The sequence below is a fragment of the Mesoplodon mirus genome (assembly GCF_964341445.2).
Source record: "Mesoplodon mirus genome assembly, chromosome: 11".
Classification (NCBI taxonomy): domain Eukaryota; kingdom Metazoa; phylum Chordata; class Mammalia; order Artiodactyla; family Ziphiidae; genus Mesoplodon; species Mesoplodon mirus.
The window spans coordinates 92981500-93003140 of NC_138987.1; the positions used below are offsets into that span (position 1 = coordinate 92981500).

General features: G+C 46.4%; 1 protein-coding gene across 1 annotated transcript; it reads left to right on the top strand.

Annotated features, from left to right (window-relative positions):
- Window positions 1-3558: 3558 nt before the first annotated feature.
- GSG1 (germ cell associated 1) lies at window positions 3559-21546 on the top strand (the record flags this gene model as incomplete). Its single annotated transcript, XM_082635336.1, is given in 9 exon segments — window positions 3559-3566; window positions 5409-5451; window positions 16053-16371; window positions 17523-17693; window positions 18374-18526; window positions 19181-19292; window positions 21200-21378; window positions 21381-21464; window positions 21467-21546. Coding segments are annotated over 9 exon segments (1149 nt in total).
- Between the last annotated feature and the right edge of the window lie 95 nt (window positions 21547-21641).

Consider the following 21641-nt stretch of genomic DNA (forward strand, 5'->3'; position numbering starts at 1 on the left):
ACCAGGAGCCACACTGGGACAAAAGCCCTGGTCCCGAAAGGACTTAATGCCAGCTCTGGATGTGTTCTCAGCATAGCTGAGAACTGTTTAGGAGTCTCTAGACACTTTTAGTATTGTTTCTCCAAACAATGAGGGCAGGGGACAGAAATAATTTAAAATTCATGGGAAAATTGCAATACAAATAATACAAAGAACTATTATCCTTCCCCAAATTTATCTATTGTTACAACTTTATGTCATTTGCTGTATCATTTGTGCCCTCTCCCATTCTCTCTCTCACAGATAGATAAATTTTTCTGAACCTTCTGGTAATAAATTGCTTACATCAGGGCCCGTTGCTCCTAAACACTTTATTGTTTATATAGTAAGAATAGGGATATTTTCTCACACAATCATAATGCAATTATCAACTTTAGTAAACAGTTAGCACTAATACAATACTTTTATTTAGTCAATTGGTATAAATTGACTCAATAAAATCCTTTATCTTTAGTTTTTTTCCTCCCTCCGTACAGAATCCAGCCTAGGATCAGGTATTTCATTTAGTTGTCATGTGGTTTTTTTTTTTTAACATCTTTATTGGAGTATAATTGCTTTACAATGGTGTGTTAGTTTCTGCTTTATAACGAAGTGAATCAGCTATACATATACATATATCCCTCTTGCGTCTCCCTCCCACCCTCCCTATCCCACCCCTCCAGGTGGTCACAAAGCACGGAGCTGATCTCCCGGTGCTATGCAGCTGCTTCCCACTAGCTATCTATTTTACATTTGGTAGTGTATATATGTCGGCGCTACTCTCTCACTCCGTCCCAGCTTAACCTTCCCCCTTCCCGTGTCCTCAAGTCCATTCTCTACATCTGAGTCTTTACTCCTGTCCTGCCCCTAGGTTCTTCATAACCACTTTTTTTTTTTAGATTCCATATATATGTGTTAGCATATGGTATTTGTTTTTCTCTTTCTGACTTACTTCACTCTGAATGACAGACTCTAGGTCCATCCACCTCACTACAAATAATTCAATTTCGTTTCTTTTTATGGCTGAGTAATAGTCCATTGTATATATGTGCCACATCTTCTTTATCTATTTATCTGTCGATGGACACTTAGGCTGCTTCCATGTCCTGGCTATTGTAAATAGAGCTGCAATGTCATGTGTCTAATTCCTTTAATCTGAAATATTTCCCTAGCTTTTCTTTGATTTTTGTGACATTGACATTTTTTAGGAACACAGTTCAACTTTTTTAAGTAGAATGTTATATATTTATTTGTTTATCTATCTACCTACGTATTTATTAGTAGGGACTTATTAATTCCTGCTTTTTTCAATGGTTTATCATTCAATGCTATTCTTAATTATTCTGGTGCTCGAACTGTACCAGATTTAACCAGTAGAAATCCCTTCAAGGTGGTTCCTGTGTCCTTGTGAATGCCCCTCATCATTTTTTTTTCATGCCTTTCTTTACTTTCTGGCCAAATGTTCCAAGCTCATCATGTACCTACCTTGTCCCAGCTCTGGAACTGGCCATTTCTTTGAGGAGCTCTTGGAAATAGAGGCCAAGATTTGAGCTGTAGGTGTTCATTGCTACTGGCATGTCTCTGCTTCTAGGCCCTTTCAGTAGACAAAGCTAGAAAAAATATACATGTATTTATATACATACATACATAATACCATATACATATTATATTATATATACATACACATGCACAACACATATACATGTATACATATTTATGTGCACGTGTATATGTATACATACATATGCATATGTGTGTATTGTATATGTATACATACATACGCATATGTGTGTATGTATACATGAAATCATGAGTTCACATTGATGCCTCTAATTCCAATCCAGCCCCACAGGGTTCCTTCTTGCCTTCCCCATTCCACATTTTGATGTCCATTTCCCATATGGGACTTCTCACTCCCAATAGCATCAACACATTCCTTCATTTGCCCAATGCCACAGTACATCTAAAATAGTTTCCAAATTTCTTGACACATCTTACCATGAGATGAATAAGATTATATACTAAGAAGAGTTCGGGAGTTGATTACAATTCTCCTCCACTCAACCTCAGCCAAGACAGAAGATAAACAGTCAAACAACGTGTTCATGAATTACTTAGATTTGTTCTTTCTTTTGCTTTTTCTCCTTCAGTGTGGTTGAAATACAATTGGATTCATTCGTTTCAGTTTGTTTTGTTTTAGGCTTTTCTTTCCCTTCCCATCTTGTTTTAATTTTATTTTTGAATATGCGGAAGACTAACATGCTTCCAAAAGTCAAACTATACAAAAAGTATTATTCACATAGAAGGGTCACTCCCTCCTGAATCACTTCCATCCCCTCCCTCTGGTAAGTAATCAAGTTTATTGCTTTCTGATTTATCTTTCCTGTGCTTCTTTTGGTAACAATAAGATATATGTATGTTTCATTTCCGTTCCCTTTTTTACACAAAAGATGGATATATCTTCTTCTGTACTTCGCATTTTTTCAGTTAGTATTTCCTGGAAATCATTTTTTGATACTAGTTCAGAGAAAACTCCCTTATTTTGTTTTTTGGGTTTTCTTCATACAGCTGCACGGTACTCCACTGCATGTATAGACCATATTTTATTCAACCCATCTCCTATGCTTGGAAATATAGGTAGTTTCCAATATTTTACAATTACAAAAAATGCTGCAGTGAATAACTTTGTGCGTATATTTTTTCATACTGTTGGAGGTGCACCTTCAGGGTGAATTCCTAGAAGGTGGATTTCTGTGGTCAAGGGATAAAGCACATGCAATTTTGTTAAATACTGCCAAATTCTCCTCCACAGGGGTGGTACCATTTTGGATTCCTGCCAGCCATGAATGAAAGGACCTGTTTCCTCACAGCCTCATCAACAGAGTATATTGTCAAGCTTTATAGTTTTGCCAATCTGACAGATAAGAAATGATTTCTTTATAGTTTTAATTTGCATGGCTCTTACATGAAGTTGAACATCTTTTCATATGTTTAGGACCATTTATATTTCTCTTTTTGTGAACCACCTATTTCTGAATTTTGCGCTTTTCTATAGGAATTTTGGTCCTTTTCCCCCCTTAATTTTTAAAATTACTCTCTATATTAGGGATATTCATCTTTTATCTGTCATACGTATTACAAATATTTTCTCCCAGTTTGTTTTGTTTGTTTGGTTTTTCAGTGTAGTCAAACTTATCAATCTTTTCTTATCTAGTATCTGGATTTTTAGATCATTAGGAAGCCTTTATTTACACCCAAGTTGTAGAGGAATTTACCCATGCTTTCTTCTGGTACTTGTATAATTTCATTTTTGCATTCAGATCTCTAGTTCATTTAGAGTTTGTTCTTATATAGGGTATAAAAATGAATCCAATTTATATTTTTCTAAATGGCTATCAGTTTGTGCCAACACCATTTGTTAAAAGATCATCCTTGCCCCAGTGATTATAGATATCACCCTTGTCAGATACTGGATGTCTACTTGTAGCTGTGTTTATTTCTGGACTTTCTCTTCTATTCCACTGGTCTGTTTGTCTAGCCATGCACCGGTAAATACCATATTGTTTTAGTTACAGAGGCTTAGCATGTTTTAATATGTTAGGGCTAATCCCCCCTCAGAGCTCCTTCTTTCCAGTGTTTTCCTAGCTAGTCTTGGGCATTTGTTTTTTCACAGGAACTTTAATATCAATCTGTGTCTTTTTAAATGCTCATTGGTATTTGTATTAGGGTTCCATTACATTTATAAATTAACTTAGGGAGAACTGACATCTTGATCAAATTGAGACGTTCTGAGAACGAGGCATGCTATTCCTTTTGTTCAAGTTATTGGTACTTTGAGATCTGATGTTCTCTCTCGGACATTTACTCAGGTATCTTAGCTCATTAAATCAAATAATATTTATTGAGCAGCTATTACACCCTTAACACTATATTAAGCACAATAAAAGTAAAGAAGTAGGTCTGTCCGCCAGCAGCTTAGAATCTCATGAGAGAGACAGGCTAACACACCTGAGGCGTAGCAAGCAGCGCAAGAGCCCATGGAAAGAAGCTGGACCATAGTGTGCAGCTGGACCATCCATGCTATGCAAGCTCAAAGGAAAGGGAGAGAAATGAGGGCTAGAATAAAAAGGCAAGACTTCTGGCTGAATTGAGGCTGGAACTGTGTGCCCTGAAGGTCATGTAGGATTTACGTGGGGTGACAAGGAAGAAAAAGGAGTCCCAGCGAGGGGCACCCAAGTAAAAGCTCAGAGGTGGACTGAGCATGACACTTCACAGGGCAGAAAGTCCCCAGCCAGACCCTTGGCTGGAAAACTCTCTTCAAGCCTCAGAGTTACATCTCAGTGTTAACAGCCCCCAAATCCTCATTATGTACTTATTAAAATAATATTAGTGAACATCTACTAGTTTCCAGATACTAGTCCTTTAGAGTGCTAATTTCTGTACATCACTATCTTTTCTGGGAATAATGGTCTAGAGCTGAGCTGTCCAGTAGCCCAGTTTAGCCACATGCAGCTACGCAGTCCTCAAAGCCCTCGGCGGAGTTCAACTGAGGCACTGGATTTCTAATTTTATTTCATTTTAATTTAAATTTTAAAAATGGAAGCAGGATTGCCCTGGCGGTCCAGTGGTTAAGACTCCGAACTTCCAGTGCAGGGGGCATGGGTTCAGTCCTTGGTCAGGGAACTAAATCTTGCATGCCACAAGGTGCGGCCAAAAATAGTAAATAAATAAATAAAAATAAATAAATAAAAATGGAAACAGTGTAAATTATTTTTCCATTGAACCCAACTTTATCGTTTGGGGGAAGACTGCACTTGACTTTGACGACAGCACTGCATAAGATATCATTGTTGTATTGCAGGGTGTATGTCCATTGAAAATTGTTAGTTATGTCATATCTCATTTCTCTTTGCCAGCACTGGTCTAGGGTCTTACAACCCCATGTGGTCTGGTCACTTTCACGTGGGACCCATCCCCAACCTTCAGAATCTGATCGTTTACTAAGATGCCCAGGTGATTCTTATGCATAGTAATCAAAGCACTGATCCAGATGACAGAGAAGACACCCAGGCCTCCAACAGGTACCCCCGGAGTGGCCCCAGTCCTTCTGAGAGTGGGGGGATGAGGCAGAGGGAGCAGCAGGGAGACCCCTGCTGCCACTGTGATGTCACAGAGGCAGCCTCCTGTGTCAGCCAGCCCCACCTAATGGGTGTCCTGGCCGCAGGATATCCTCTTCATCATCTCCAGCCCACCTCACACCACCTGACCCCTCTGGGGGCAAGAGGGGCCTTGATTCATCTTCAACTCCATACTCATCCCATGCAACCGATTAAGCCAGAGCAGAAGAAACACTGAAACCCCTTTGCCTCAGAACTTCAAAAGTGAACGAGCAATTCCTCTCAGCTGACTCAAAATGTTTGTCCCACCCAGAAGGTAGGTACCTTGAATTCTGAAATCTCAGGACTATCTCATGTATAGGACTCTTACTGTTGGATTGGTAATAGGTGTTATACAAATTCATCAATTTATTTCACATGCTCAAGGTAAGGAGCTTGAGAACACATGGTAGGATTATCTGAAATGCAGTAAAAATTTGTTACTCAAGCCCAGTTTCTATTGATAAACCTGGTGATGTCCCTACCTTGGCCTCTTGTTTTCTCCTCATCTTCCATTAAAACTTCCATTTCTTCCTCCTTTGACTCGTATCACACTTTCCCTCTCTGCTCCCAGGGCAGCTTAGTGTCTTCTTCTTCTCTTTTTTTTTTTAAGTTTTCTGCATACAACAACTTTCTTTTATTAATTAATTTATTCACTTTTGCTGTGTTGGGTCTTTGTTTCTGTGCGAGGGCTTCCCCTAGTTGTGGCAAGCGGGGATCACTCTTCATCGCGGTGTGCGGGCCCCTCGCTGTCCCGGCCTCTCGTTGCGGAGCACAAGCTCCAGACGCGCAGGCTCAGTAGTTGTGGCTCACGGGCCTAGTTGCTCCACGGCATGTGGGATCCTCCCAGACCAGGGCTCGAACCCGTGTCCCCTGAATTGGCAGGCAGATTCTCAACCACTACGCCACCAGGGAAGCCCAGCTTAGTGTCTTCTAGCTCTTCTTTTTTCCTCTCCATCTGTATGATTCCTGTTACAAAATCTGGTCCCCGGTAGAAGGCCCAATGACCATGGCAGCAATAAAGATGTGTATCACTCTAGTGAACAGAAAGAGATGATGAGGTAGCCCTATGGTCCCACTGAAAGCCAGCTCTGATTGGAAATCTGCTGCAACTAAGGAGGACAGCATGACCTTAGGTTCTTTCTGGTCTCAAAGAATCTGCAGAGATGCTTCCAGACCCAGAAAGACACTCACAGCCAGCAAAGATGTCTTGGCTTGTTTAGGGTAGAACCCACATCTGGAAGAGACTTGCCTCCCATTTTGAGAAAGTTGGGAACTACCAAATTGCAGCTCTCAGGGTTACTAAAAACAAAAGGCAACGTTCATTCTCCTATATCTTGCCTTTCTCAGGAAAGAAAAATGAAGCTTACAATTAGCCGGAGAAATAAAACACACAGAGCACTGTGGTGTGCTGTTCATGGGCTGGAATTTAGGGGTCTCAGAAGAAAGGATAGGACGGGTTCTAGGAAAGAGACCCTTCTGGGGCCGCGGAGAAGAGCTCATGGTGGGCTCAGCCCACTTGCCTGGTTCAGAAGCTCCCTAAGTGAATAGAGCGCAAATATGAGAACCCTCAGAAGTGGACAGGCATAAGACAGGAAAGCCAGCCACAGTGAAAAAACATATTGTTGGTTTATGAGGAGAGATACAGAGGAAATATGGGAGAGTCTGTTTATCGGTATAAATCCGTGAAGTTTAAAGTACTCAATCCATCGCCTCATTCTGTGTGCGTTCTCATAACTGGGCCTCAATCTGGGCAATGGTTAAGGTGACTGGGCCTCCCTTTTGCTGCGGGGCGGCCAGGCCATGGCTCAGGACGTCTCCAATATTTACAGGCAGTGTGGCCTTGAGCGAGTCAGACTCTGGGAATCTGACTGGCGTCTAGAACGGAGCGGCCGCCTCTCCTTCGGGCTGGTTGTGAGGATTAAATGTCTGTGAAGGGTAAGCCGTCCAGGACACGGACGGGGTCCTTCCTCTTCCTTCCCACGTTCACTCCACCGCTTTCGATCTTCACAGCAGAACCGTGAAGGTCAAACTCTTTCTAATTCGCCTCTGAGAAAACAGTCGCTCGGGGAGATTAGGGAGCTTGGCCAAAATCTTTAGCCCCGTCCTGGGGTCGTGGGTGGAGCAGTGACTAGAACTCAGATCTGCTGAGGGTTCGTGACCCCGAAGTTCAGCCTCTTGGACCCACGAAATGAGACAAAGGCACGGCCTTCCTGCAGAACTGGAGCCGGGAGAGTAACTTCAGGGGAAGGGCAGGGGGCGGGGAAAGCCTTGACTCTGGATTCCACGGCACCCGGCTCCTCCCGACCCTCGGCCCACCAGCCGGTGTTCGGAATTCAGGGGATGGGCAGGGTCTCCGCACTCCCTCCGCCCGCCCCGCCTGGGAGGGCCCCCGGGACGCCGCTCCCGTCCCCGCAGGAAGATGGAGAGCCCGAAGGGCCTGGCGGGGCGCCCCACCCGCTCGGGACCTTCCGGGGCTCGGCCGCTGGGCGGAGCCTAGCCAAACAATCCAAAGCACGCTCCCGCGCGTCGCCATGGCAACGCGCGCCCGCTGCTAGGCGACCGGGAGGCGTAGTAAACCTTGGGCTGGGGTGTTACTCCGGGAGGGAGGGGGCTGCGGGGTGGCGGCGGGGACTCGCCTACGCTCGGGCCTCGCGCCTGCCGGGGCGGAGGAGGAGAGGCCAGGAGAGGAAGCGACGAGGGGGGCGCAGGCGGGATGGAAACGGGGCAGCCCAGTGCTGCCCGCCCGGGGCCGCGCCCTAAGCACCCCTCAAGAGGCCTCTCGCGTTAGACCCCCGCCCCACCCGTCGGTCCCCGAGACCCACCCCACCACCACCACCCTCACCCCCGCCCCAAGCAGGCCACGAGGGCTCTGTCACCCCAGCGTGAGCGATTGCCCCACAGGATGTGCAGATGGGCTGCCCCCCCTGATTCACTCCAGCTGCTTGCGGCATGGAAGGAGGGCGGCTTCCTCTCCTGGAAATGACTGCGTTAGCAAAAGCCCTCAAACAATTCCATTAAAAAGCGGAAAGGGAAAAGGCACAGAGGGGAGAGGCCCCCAGATGCTTTTCTTTGGGCCTTCCTACTGCACATAAGTAGGTGTTCCCAAAACTCCGGGACCCATGTTAGGAAGACAGGAGTCGTTTTTTATTCTGTGAGATCATAGGGTCATGTGGTTCCATGAGAATTAACCTGGCGCTAGGAAATCCCAGAGCTCAGTGTCCTAGAGTGGTGTTAGTATTTTGGATACTCGGCATGGGCATTTTAGTGGCATTAGTCTTCCCTTTAGGGCTGGGAGGCAGATATCAAAAATGTCCAGTGTGAACCTTCTTTATCTTCGTTAATAAATGAGTCACAGGTCAGGCATTGAAGTAAAAATTGTAATTTAGAGCTTCGAAAGCTGGGATGGTTCAAGATGTGTCAGCCGAAAGGGCTCCTATCAGTGGGGAATCACCGAGCTTGGGAAAGGACATAACATTTCCAATCTGTCACTGGCTTGTGAGCAATCTGATTGTACCCTGGTGTCTGTGGACTGAAGATAATACTGGTTCATGAGATCATTGCTGTTTTCTGGGCTTGGCTGGTCAAACAGCAGGAATGTTTCCACAGGTGGGAGGAAATGTATTGGCAGAGGGTCTGTGTGATGAAACTCTGGGTGCATCTGTGTAGAAAGGCATAGGGTGTTTCTGTGGACCTGTGGACCCTCTTTTTAGCTTCTCACTGCTCTTCTGTATGTGAAGCAGGAGGATTCATGTTTCCTCTACAATAGAAGGCTGTTTGGACACTTTTCTTCATTATCTTATCTTCACCTATAGTCTTCCTAATTGTATTCTAATTGTATTCATGAGCCTGGTTTCCATTTCACACTTAATTCATTCATTCCATTCATTTGTGGCTGTTAGGGCTAGGCTCTGAGGATTAACAATGAATAAAGCATAGTTGCTACTGTATCTAGAAACTTAGCCAAGTGGGCAGAACAGCCAAGTAAACCATATGATGAGTTACATGAGAGAGGCACGCAGTAGAACACGCACAGGAACAGAGAACAGGGTGGTGTAGATCAGAGCCAGTGACAACCGAGAAACATTTACTCTCCATTCCAGCCTTTTGTCTACTGAGTAACAGAAAGGAGTTAGTTAACAGGGCCTGGGTCAGAAATCTGACTCCTGGAAGAAGGACAGAGATACTACTATCTGTCCCAAACAAACCTCTCTTGGGACAAAATGCCAGAATGGGTATATTTAAAAAATAAATAAAAATGGGGGATCCTGTAGCCCCAGGCTTGGACCTGAGGGAAGTGGTATGCTATACAATCTTCCACTGCTCAGCATCTCAGCATTCTTACCCATTGTTTTAATCACTTCCAATCTTCAGTGTGGTCACAAAGCAAATTGAATTCCTGTTTACAAAGTAAGTGTGCCCGTCCCAAGACCAGTTTCTCTTCATTCATACCTAGTAAATGTCATTTTGCACAGTGCAGGGCGCGGTGACTTAAGACCTTAGCAAGACTAGGTTAGTCCCAGCCCTTGGCTTTGTGATGTCATAAATGTTCAGTTGCACAGACATCCCTGTGAGGTCAATCCTGAGATGGTAAAAGTCCAGCACACCAAAATTCAATATTGTTTTCTGTTTTTTGTGGGGTTTTTTTTTTTTTGCGGTACGCAGGCCTCTCACTGTTGTGGCCTCTCCCGTTGCGGAGCATAGGCTCCGGACATGCAGGCTCAGCGGCCATGGCTCACGGGTCCAGCCGCTCCGCGGCATGTGGGATCTTCCCAGACCGGGGCGCGAACCCGTGTCCCCTGCATCGGCAGGCGGACTCTCAACCACTGCGCCGCCAGGGAAGCCCTTCAATATTGTTTTGAGACGTGGACTCTTCTCGTCTGTCTTGAATCATGAGCTTCTGAGCCTAACCAAATTATATTTATGTGGCATGGACTAGTGATTACTTTTTCTGTCCTAAGAGAAGAAAGAGAAGAAAAACAATATATTAGCATGCCCAAATTACAATGAAAGGAAGTGAGTAGGATGCTGGGCTCTGATTTTTGTGGCCAGGCAGAGAAACTCATGTTTTGTCAAAAAGAGGAAATTAGACCTTGTGGCCCAGGGTCCTTGGGGAGGGAAGGGGGGGTGGTCTCAGCACTGAGCACAGCGAGGAGGCAGCCAGCCAAGCACACACACTAAATGCACAGCCTCCTAAGGGGTAGATTCAGGCTTTGGGAAGGGGTAAAATAATATAATTTGAGAGGCCCTCTTTAAGAAAAAGAACACAAAATGACAAGTACAAATTAGGTAACAGCATCTTGGAAGGGGCCTGAGTCAGTGGGGGACCACAAAGCTGAAGTTTCACCAGCTACACTCTCGAAATCCACCTGTAGACCTCCTCATGTGACCCACCTGAGACTCTGCCACTCCCACCCCCTTTTCCCTGGAGAAGGCACACTTCGGGCTATTAAGACACAGAGGGCACGGTTTATGAGCAGAGGCAATAAAAACCCAAAGACAGAGCACGTGCCAAACGGTGACTCAAGCGGGATATGAGAAGTGTCTCCAAGTATTTGAGGGGTGGAAGCAGAGAGAAGGGAAAAGAATTGCTCACTGTTCTGGGGTGGAGAGGGAATGAGGATACGATTAAGTAGAGAAAAATGTGCGCAAAACTCGTCAGGAAACATTGGCTAACTGTGTTTTCTGTTCCTGCGGAGTTGTATTTCCCATGGGAAGTATAGGGGGACCTATTGAGTTACCGAAAACTAAAACTGGCCACCAAAAAAATGTGCCACAACACACAGTCTTACAAGATGCCCTCAAGGGAGCAGCTGGATGGCCCCAGAGTTCGTTCTGAGCCTTGAATTCCAGAAGGCTGACGCACGGCTTCTATAGATTCGTGTGTGGGGAGGAGGCCAAGGGAAGAACAAAGAGCAAGAGCGCCAGCCTGCCCAGCGGGCAGCCACCTCCACCCACCTTTGCCAACTGGTGGGCGAAGCTCGTGTCCGAAGAGGGAAAATATGGGGAGACAGTGCCACCCAGCGTTGAGATGAAAACTGCAGCCTAGAGACCAACAGCCAATTCAGGGGTAAAAAGTGACCACGAGCATCCCTGCTCCCTTCTCCCAAAGGAGAGGGAGTTCTGTCACCGTGAAGAAAGGGCCATTTGGGTGATACAGACATCACGCCTGGACAGAAGTACATGTGTAAAACGTGCTGTTAAGAGCAGAGAACAGGGCTTCCCTGGTGGTGCAGTGGTTGAGAGTCCGCCTGACGATGCAGGGGACACGGGTTCGTGCCCCGGTCCGGGAAGATCCCACATGCCGCGGAGCGGCTGGGCCCGTGAGCCATGGCCGCTGGTCCTGCGCGTCCGGAGCCTGTGCTCCGCAATGGGAGAGGCCACAGCAGTGAGAGGCCTGCGTACCGCAAAAAAAAAAAAAAAAAAAAGAGTAGAGAACGTGCCCGGTGACAGACTCATTTGGCTGGAGTGTGGACCAATTCAAATGCTCCGAGGGAAGCCTGCCTTCGATTCCCTAAACCAACTGCACAAACATAGGATGGGAAGACCATGACTTGGCTGGTGGCAAATCTGGACGCGGTGGCAGAACGGCAGGGCAGGGTAGAGAGGCTTTCATGAAATGTCAGCCCAAAGGGAATCAAAGAGGTGTGAGTTTATGGTACATGAATCCCCTGGCTATATAGTTTTCAGTCTGTTCAGCTTTTTACTTGTTTTTTGGTCAGAGTGGTGGCTCCCAAGGTCCTCACATGCAGAACCGGAAACCAGAAGTCCATCCCTGGTTGGGTACCCAAATCTTTCTAAAATTACAGCTTCCTGGGCCTCACCCCAGAACCACGACAGCAGCTCAGGATGGAGCCCAGGAATCTGCATATCTTCCAAAGTTGCAAAGATTGTTCTGATGCTCAGTCAGAATTGAGACCTACGGCTTTGAACAGGCAGCAACCTTTGAGGACTTTACAATCAGAATGGAATATAGAAAGCGTCATGGGAGGGGTACAGTGTGACAAGGACAAAGAAAAGGGAACTGTTCTTAGGAAGCAACATTTTCAAAGAATGAGTGACTTTTATTCATCTTGATGAGAAGCAGATCAGCAGGTAAAAGAGAAGACATTCCAAGAAGAAAGGGTGTCTGTCAAGACGAGGAGGATGAAGTCACAGCAGCCTTCCCGCCTTCTCATCCCAACTGGTACAAGTTTTGAGTACGGAAAGCACAACTTGTACTTCTAGGGGACTGACAGCAAGAAGAGATGCAATCAAACCCTTACTGATTGGCCAGGTTCTTTTTTTTTTAAGTTTTAGAAATCATTTTTAAAAAAATAAAAAATTTTATCCCTTTGCCCAAAGATTGGGAGAGAAATGGTAGATGGCTATAGCATTGGTGACCCTGGGATTTATTTCTCTCCAACCCTCCTCCAACTGCATCCTCACCCCCAACCCTACCTAACACTCTGATGGTCTCAGGATGTTGTAATAATCCTTATTGCTAACTGGATGGTGGAGACCACCCACGATGCCAAAAAGCCTTTTCATACCCATGGCCTCATGAGGCCCTGACACTGCAGGTCATAGAGCTTCTTAAAGGGATGGAAAACCCAACACGAGGGAATGGGAGCTTTTGTAGTAATGGTGACTCTGGAATATTTTGTCTGCCATAAAATCAAGACCAGTCCATTCGCGCTAGTTACCTAGGGGATGGCAGTGAGATGGAAACTCAGTGATCATGTACTCTTTAAAGAAATTTCCCTCTGCACATGCAGAGGTCCAGGTCCTTGCTTCTCATGCTGAATCCCAGATCCCCAGTGGCAAGCTCTCCTGTGTCATCTCCCAGAACAGCTGGGTCATGATTGCATTGGCAATTATTAAATGCCCGAGTTCCCTGCAAGGCACCATTTAATCATGAGGCACTCCAAAAACATACGAGATAGAGGGGAGGGGTGTGGGAGGGGAAGGGAGGAGGGAGGAGGGTGGAAAGGGAGTTTTCCTTCTTTCAACACTAAACCAAAGGGATTTGGAGCACAGATGGCATCTGCAGTCCTTCTGGACAAGCCACAAGAGGCTGACCATGGCCAAGGTAACCAGCTTCCCTCTCTCATTACTCAGAACATAGATTCCATAGCTGTTTTGCACCTGATTCTTTTAAGAGACATGCCAGTCTCATCAATTTGCTCTCCTTACTAGCCTGTGTTAAATCTGAGGGTTTTCTGTTAACCAACGTCAATGGAAGAATTACTGACATTTTCACATCTATGTACTTCCTAGGAGATCTGAGCAGGGAAGCCACACTCTATCCCTTTTCTAGAGAGTCAAGAGTCCCCTTGGCTTGGGGCTTATGAGTACATGCAAAGACAGAACTTGTCTTCTGGCTGCTACTTCTCCACGATCCCCTTAAGGAAACTGTTGCCAAATTAGATCATTCTTCCAATTCAAAAAGTATCTGGATCCTAGTGAGAAAAGGCATATTTTGGGAGGAGGAATAAAATATGTGATGAAGGGCATGGCACTGTGGGTGTTGAAGATAATTCTTGAAAATACTTTTGAATGGATTCTCATTCGATGATCAAGATAATTCTTTTTTTTTTTTTTTTTTTTTTTTGCGGTACACGGGCCTCTCACTGTTGTGGCCTCTTCCGTTGCGGAGCACAGGCTCCGGACACGCAGGCTCAGTGGCCAAGGCTCACAGGCCCAGCCGCTCTGCGGCATGTGGGATCTTCCCGGACCGGAGCACGAACCCGTGTCCCCTGCATCGGCAGGCAGACTCTCAACCACTGCACCACCAGGGAAGCCCCAAGATAATTCTTCAGTGAGGCTCCTTGAGTCTGTCCTTGGTGGACACTCCTGGAAACAACCTCTCTGGGCTTCATTCTAAGCTCTTTTTCATTCTCTGTTTCTCAATTCCTTAATTTGGTTGTCACCTTAGTGCTGCTACAAAGTGGTTGTACTGTGGCCAGGGGTTCATTATTCTCATTTTGGAATAACCTGAAGAATAACTTACAAATATATATGATCTGAAATGGATTGAGGGTAGAATTAAAATCTGATGTGATGTGATAGTAGATAAATCTCCAAGTGATTGAAAATAAAGTTGTCAAAAATGTAGAATTGCATAAATCCTTAGTTCTACCTTTATACAGGATGATTGATGCAGATGTTTTACCTTGAAGTCTATTTCCTCGTCAAGCAATGGATATAAAAATAGAAAGGATAACTAACTCATAGTAACAGAACAATGACAAAAACCGATAGGATTTTCATAACTAAACACAAGAATAAAACATTCTTTTGCAGGAAGCAGGGGGCCTCATCATGACTCCCATGTCTGGCGATATAAGATCATCTCCCTTCCAGATGCCATGGCTTTTGAGTCCTCAGCAGAGTCACCCAGAAAATTCTTGGTGGAGTTAATTTGTCGAGTGCTTAAAAAAAATCATATTAGCAAATTGCTTTTCAGAAGCTGTTTCATCATACGTTTTGCTTACTGGCTTTTTATATACATGTGAATCTGGTATATTTCTTATTGCCATTAAAAAAAAAGAAAACCTGCACTTTGTGGTATGCACTGTTTTAGTGCCTGGAAATTCTGAAGAACAAACTGTTATGTTTGTTCCCTGTTTAATGTAGAAAACGTTAAGCTGGAGATGATGAGAGGAGATGGGCCTGTCTCATTTAGCTATGGTTTTATTTACATCTCTTAAGCTAAGCAGATTTGGGTCTGATTAATTCTGATATGAGCGATCGCCTAGGAAGCTCAAGATGCTTTACTTTAAGAAGTGTCTGTCAGCAGCTAAGTATGGGCTTCTTCTCCATTCAGTATGTATTAATATAACAGTACAAACTGTTTCGTAATGCAGAGGTCTCAAAATCTGAGACCTGTCAGATTTCTTTATTTTTCTAAATCAGCTTAAATCTGGCTCCAAGCCACCACTCCCCAACATTGAAATATCTAATAGTGGACTTTTTCAGCTCGCCCTTCTCTTCTCTTAGGCTAAAAATGACGAGGTCAGGGGCTCCAGCCAGAGCTACCCGGGCCACATTCATTCTGCAGCCACGCACTGGGTTACCCCCGGGGAGTCAGGCACTGCGGCTGCATCAGGCTGTGGGCCCGTCCCTGCACGTTCCTTGTCCACCCACCAAGAACACCCTCCCGTGTCTCCAAGATCACAGCACTCGGCATCCAGCCTTCATGGGTACCATGCAGCCACCTGGCATTTGAGATTGTCATCTCAGGGGCAGTGGATGGAAGCTGGACCCATATCGCCACCTCTCTGAGAACCCATAGCTTCATCTCCTCTCCAAAGGTTGCAGCATCCCCACATCCCAGTTGGTCCACTGCCCTCTTATCCTCAAGGGCCCAGTGCCTCTATCTGCTCCCCCAGGGATGATCCACTCTAACATTCGTTGATAGGATATATGCCCCTTTACTCCTCTCAGAGGAATCGAATGCAGGGAGGAAGACATCCAAAACTTACGTTGTCACAGTAACAAATACCTCCACAAGTCAGTGCTGCTACCTTTCAAGGAAGACAAAGCCAAAAATTACCAGCAGGAGCATTTGGAGAGCTCCCAATTCTTTTTCTCAACCAGATATATACTAGCTCAGTGGCTTAGTCTCATTATTATCTGATGCTTATTCAGATTATCCCCAATAAGCGTTTTAATATAATAAGGTCCGGCTTAAATAAACATCATCACTACGGTGCCTGCTCTGGGCCACTCCTGGAGCCCGAGCTTCCTCGCGGCTACTTGGAGAAAACCCCCAGTGGCTCATCGTGTCCGTCTTGTTGGAGGAAAGGGGCTCAAGCTTAGGGAGCTGCAGGGGAGGGCACTGATCTCCGAGGAGGCTCTGAAATCAGGCTCCGCTCTTGTGTTTGTCGGTTACAGATGGAGCTCCCGAAGGCCTTTTCTGAGCAATGGACATGCCTATCTGCCTTCCTCAACATGCTATCACTCAGCCTTTCCACAGCATCGCTGCTCAGCAGCTACTGGTTTGTGGGCATACAGAAGGTGCCCAAGCCCCTGTGCGGGAAAGGTTTGCCAGCCAAGTGCTTTGATGTGCCGGTGCCCTTGGATGGGAACAGCACAAATGTATCATCCCTGGACGTGGTGCAATACAGCTGGGAGACTGGGGATGACCGCTTCACCTTGCATGCCTTCCAGAGTGGCATGTGGCTCTCCTATGAGGAAATCGTGGAAGACGCAGGTGGCCCCTCACCCCACCCACCTGATATCTTTTCCCCAATAAGGTCCAAAGTCCATCCATCTGGCGTTTCACCTCCAGTCTCGCTGGTTTCAAATAGCATTACCCTTAAAGGGTTTCATGCAGACTTTTTTTTAAAATTGGGGTAGAGTTGTTTTACAATGTTGTGTTAGTTTCTACCGTACAGCAAAGTGAAATAGAGTTCCCTGTGCCCATGCAGACTTTTAGCATTATGGGAATTTCCATCCCAGCGAGCTAGAGTTGCCTAGACAAAACGAGGAGAATATCATAGAAAAAGCCGGGGCTCTGCCCAGCTGTGACCTTATAGGAAGAACTTCATTCCTGCAGGCCTTGATTTTCCCATGTGTGAGATGCAGGGATCAGAGTAGATCGCCTTTAAATAAGACCCCAAAAGGGTGTTCTCATTCTAAGTGTTCCTGCTACAGTTGAAAAGGTAGGGGAACTGAAGCCCAGAGAGGATCACTAGATTGTGGAAGTTGGAGCCAGACAGACCCTCCCAGGTCTCACGCCGCTGGGTCTCACACTCGCAAGGCAGGCGCTGTGCCAGCCCGTTAGGTAAGGGTCGTCCTCGGGTGGGGCGCAGTGGGGTTGAGGACACCCCCTCCTCCCTGCTCAAAGCATGCAAAGATTCCCCTGGTCGTGAAGTTTTTCGAAAGCCCAGAACTGTGTACAATTTGCAATCTGCTGCTTCTCCCGATTTAGGCTAAGGGGAAAAGGAGATGGGACAGGATTATAATTCGTGTGTATTTACATTTTACTTGAGTTATTATTGTGTCACTTAGCACTGCTGCAACTCCAGTCCCGGAAACAGTTCAGAGCCCTGCAGCCCAGTGGTACAGGAGCAAAAGGTGCTGGTGAACCAATGCTGGGGACATTCCCCGGGGTGACTCAGGAAGTGTACTCTTCATTATCGGGACTTGAGAGAGAAATTAATCTAGGATGACTCTGGCCTATTTTGTTCATCCATCCATGCATCCTTCCCTGCTTCCAAAGAGACATTTATTGCCTGCCTACCACCTGCGGGGCAGGCCTGTGTAGGACCAAATGGAGCAGTAGCTGGGATGGGACTGGGGAAAAGCCTGCATCCCTCGTCCAAGGCAGCACCTCATCACCTTGTACCTTGTCTGTTTCAGGGGAGAGGTGCCAAAGTTTCCCTGAACTCACACCACCAACCGAGAGAGGTGAGAAAGGACTACTGGAATTTGCCACGTTGCAAGGCCCATGTCACCCCTCTCTCCAATTTGGAGGGAAGCGGTTGATGGAGAAGCCTTTCGTCCCCCACGTTCCCTTGGGGCTTGGGGCAAGTATGTGGCTTCGATAACAAATTTAGTTGCCATTGAGTTGGGCCTCTGAGTATCTAAACTCTACTGTGATCTCTTGCTTTTCTCTTCTTCTGAGCCCCACAGGGTGACACAAACTCCTGCTGGGCTGACTCTCATTCCTATGCAGGAATGCAAAAAAGGAACAGCAGGGACAAATAAAGTCCACAAATAGAAATCCACCAACAGCTCTAACCTACTCCAGTTGCCAAGTAACCATGTAGAAAGCTTGGGTTTTTCCTTTCCCCCCCCCCAATAATTTTATCGTAACATAGAAAGAAGGGAGTCAAAGAGGGCAAGGCGGGGTTAAGGATGGAGGGAAGAGAAACAAAATGGATTGCTCCAAAATTAAACTTTAAAACAAAGGAGAAACAAAAATGATCACTAGCAAAGTCATATCCCTGCAAGATTTGGTGAAACTTGGATGATTGCTTCTCAAACCTCCCTAAGAGTATTTACAGTCAGTCAGGTGTACTTGGCTATGTATTGGGTACTGAGCAGAGTGAGAACAAAGAGCCCCAGGTCAAGGGCTGTCCCAGCTGCTTTCAGCTCTGTCTTCTCCTCTGGTACTACGAGGCTCTCCACTTCTCATGGGCATTTGTTCACCGCCCGTTCAGTTAGTTAACTGTCAGGGTGAGGGTTCTTCTTCCTCTGGTTTCTGACAGAGATCCTAAGGTTACCACTGGGAGTCCGATTCGCCTACATCCGACTTGAACTCATCAGCCTCCTCCTCCTACTGATGGACTTGCTATTCACGGGGAACCCCAGCTGTGGCCTCAAGCTGAGCACCTTCACCGCCATCTTCTCCGTCTTGTCAGGTGAGCATCTCCAGAGCTGGAGAGGAGGGTGGGTGTCCTCTGCTGCCTTTGAAGCACTAGCGGGAAGGCTGGAGTCTCTGTCCCAAGGGAAGAAGGAGCCCCAAGGCAGTCTAGAGACTGGAGCCAGGGGATAACAGCACCGGCGTCCTTAATTTTAAGTTGAAATAACATGCGAAATGTTATATTAGATCATTATGTCCTTTGCTAAATGATTCCTCTCTAGGTTCTTTTCATTTGCAAGTTTTCTCATTATGTACAATACAGTTTGGCTCACTTTTGAGTCGTGACATACACACAGCCTTTCCACACTCTGTTGGATAAAGTGAGAGATGCGTGTAGACGAAGGATAGGGCCCATACTGGGGATACAGCTGGGAAAGAAGTAAAGGGAGCAGCAGCCTGTGTGCAGCATTGACTCAGAAATGTTCCCACAGGTTGAAACCAAACATCTGGGGAAGCGATCGCAAATATGCCTTCAAGGAGAAGCCCCCATTGCAGAGTAGTCCCCCTGGAATGTGGTGGCATCGGGGTAATGGAACGCCTCGACACAGGTTGTACCTGATGCCAGATGAGGAGGTTGCTCCCAAACCGTATTCCCTGTACATGGCAATGCCAGCCTGTCTCTAAGGGAACTGCCTTCCTGTTTCCTCTGTAGGACTTCTGGGGATGGTGGGCCATATGATGTATTCACAAGTCTTCCAAGCAACGGCCAACTTGGGTCCAGAAGACTGGAGGTCCCATGCTTGGAATGATGGCTGGGCCTTTTAGTAGGTGCTCCTCCACCTTTCTTCCTTCCCTGGTCCACCTCCACTAGATGCTGGCTCTGTGTCCTTCTGCTTTCTCTTCATCCCTCATCCCAGATGTCCATTCGTCACCCAGAGGGCTGGACCAGCAGGCCACGCCCATTCTCTCCCCACCTTCTGAGGAGGTACAGAGTGGATTCCTCGGGCTTGTTTTTTCTGCTGATAAAGCTGTAACAAGTGCTTCTTCACCTGGTATGTATGACGCCCTTGGGAAATGAAACTACTTTTGCATGGCTTACGGAAATGATGCTGTCTGTTTTATATGATTCAAGGTATTGGGAGACAGAGAAATGAAGAATTAGCCTTGCAATCTGGATTGGAGTCCATTCCTGTGAGGGGCTCACTCTTCTCCTGGGACGAAGAGTGGCTTCATCCTGCTTCCATTCTTATTCCATCGAACTGTGTTAGAAATGAAACTTCCCCTACCAGTCTCTCTCTAACCCTTAAAGAACTAAGGGCTCGGTTAGTTTAGATTTCTGTTAAAAAAGAGGGAAGCAGCAACCATGATGAAACACACACATTCAAGGGAAACACCCCCTTTGTTTGGGTTCCTTACCTTCTCCCTTGAGGAACGCTCTCCACTCACTGCACAGGTGCCGACTTGGACCTACATGAACCGTCTGGGCTGAGTGCTAAGCACTTAACAGCGCTGGAAAGACGGTCCGTGCCGAAGAGGCATATGGAAGCCTATATGTGTCCGTCACAGGATCTCATCCCCTTTTCTCATGGTGTGATTTGTGCTATTGGATTCAGGGGTCTTTGATCTCTCCATCAGCCACCCAATCAGTTTAGCTCATTTTCCAGACTCGTCGTTTCTCACCTTTTATCCATTTTCAAGCCATTCTGGGCATTTCAACTGCAGAGCTCAGACTTCAAAACTCCCATCAGAAGCATCCTCAGCCTGAGTCTAGTCCATCAGAGGCAGCAGAGAGGAACACGCAGTAGCAGCACGTAGCCTCTAAGCATCACTTGGCCTCGCGAAATACCCCCCACACACAACCTAAACCACTCCTGGTGTCCTGGGCTTCCCATGATCATGGAAGACTTAGGGGTTTGACTTCCCCAGTTTTTAGGAATGTGTTTGATACAGTTCCCTGGTGTCTTTTTCTCTTTGTTGAATCCATCCAGCTTCTCTTCATCTCCAGCATCTCTTCCATCCTTTACAAACTCCCGTAAGCCAAGAACCACACTGTTTTCATAGTAGGCAAATTCCACTAGAGCAGCCTATAATAATACCTCGAGATGTGTGGTCAGTGTTTCCTGAATGCCTCTCAGAGGCTCAACTTTGTGGGCCCTAAGACAGCTAGGTGCAAAGCCAAGGAAGATGGAAGAGGTACCTGGCAGGAAGTATGTGTGTCAGGGAAAGGAGGGATGTCGTGCCTTGGGCTGTGTCCACTGTGTCCAGCTGAGCTACAGCTCTATGGAATCTTGGAGATTATACAAGGGTAACTGTAGCTTGGGAAACAACCATCCAAAAAATTGTGTGGCAGGGCGGGAGTGTGTGTGTGTGTGTGTGTGTGTACACAAACACATAAAATAAGCCACCAGGCATAAAAGAACACAGCACTTACACTCATCAGTGCAGTGAAAATGAATCCGTTAAACTCCTAGCCTGACTTTAACACTATACGAGTCATTGTCTTTTACTAGGAAACATCCAGAACCTACCCTAAGACAGACCAAATTCAGTCCTCTTGCCCACAGCTCTTTACCTGCAACGTGGTGGAAGGCAACACCATGAGATCCTTAAATCCCTAAGGCGGCATCGGCCTAGCTGACTAGTAGGAAGGGATCCCGGTATTTTTCTTTCAAACCCGTAAGAAAGTCAGAGTCTTACATTCCAGGTTTTTTCTTTGTATGTTTGTCCCTAGCACGGCCTGGGTTTCCTTCACCTGCTGCATGGCGTCAGCTGTCACCACCTTCAACACATACACCCAGCTGGTGCTGCGGTTCAAGTGCAAGCACAGTAAGAGCTTCAGAGGAGCCCCGCTGAGCTGCCTACTGCATCACCACCTGTGTTTCCTTCAGGAGCTGGCGTGCACAGCCCACCCGAGGGGCCTTTGACCAGCTACCCCCAGTACCACCATCAGCCCGTCCGCTCCGTCTCTGGAGGAGTGGACTTCTCCTCAGAGCTACACACAAGGAATTTCAACACGGGACCAGCTGGGAGCCTCAGGAAGAGGCGGCCGGGTTATCTGTAGAGGAAGAACAGTGTTAGGGGTTGGTGGGTTTGGAGACAGGCTGAGCCCTACCTTACATGTTGCTTTGTTATCAACATGCGCTTCAGCCAAAGGCTGTTTCTTGAGCATGATT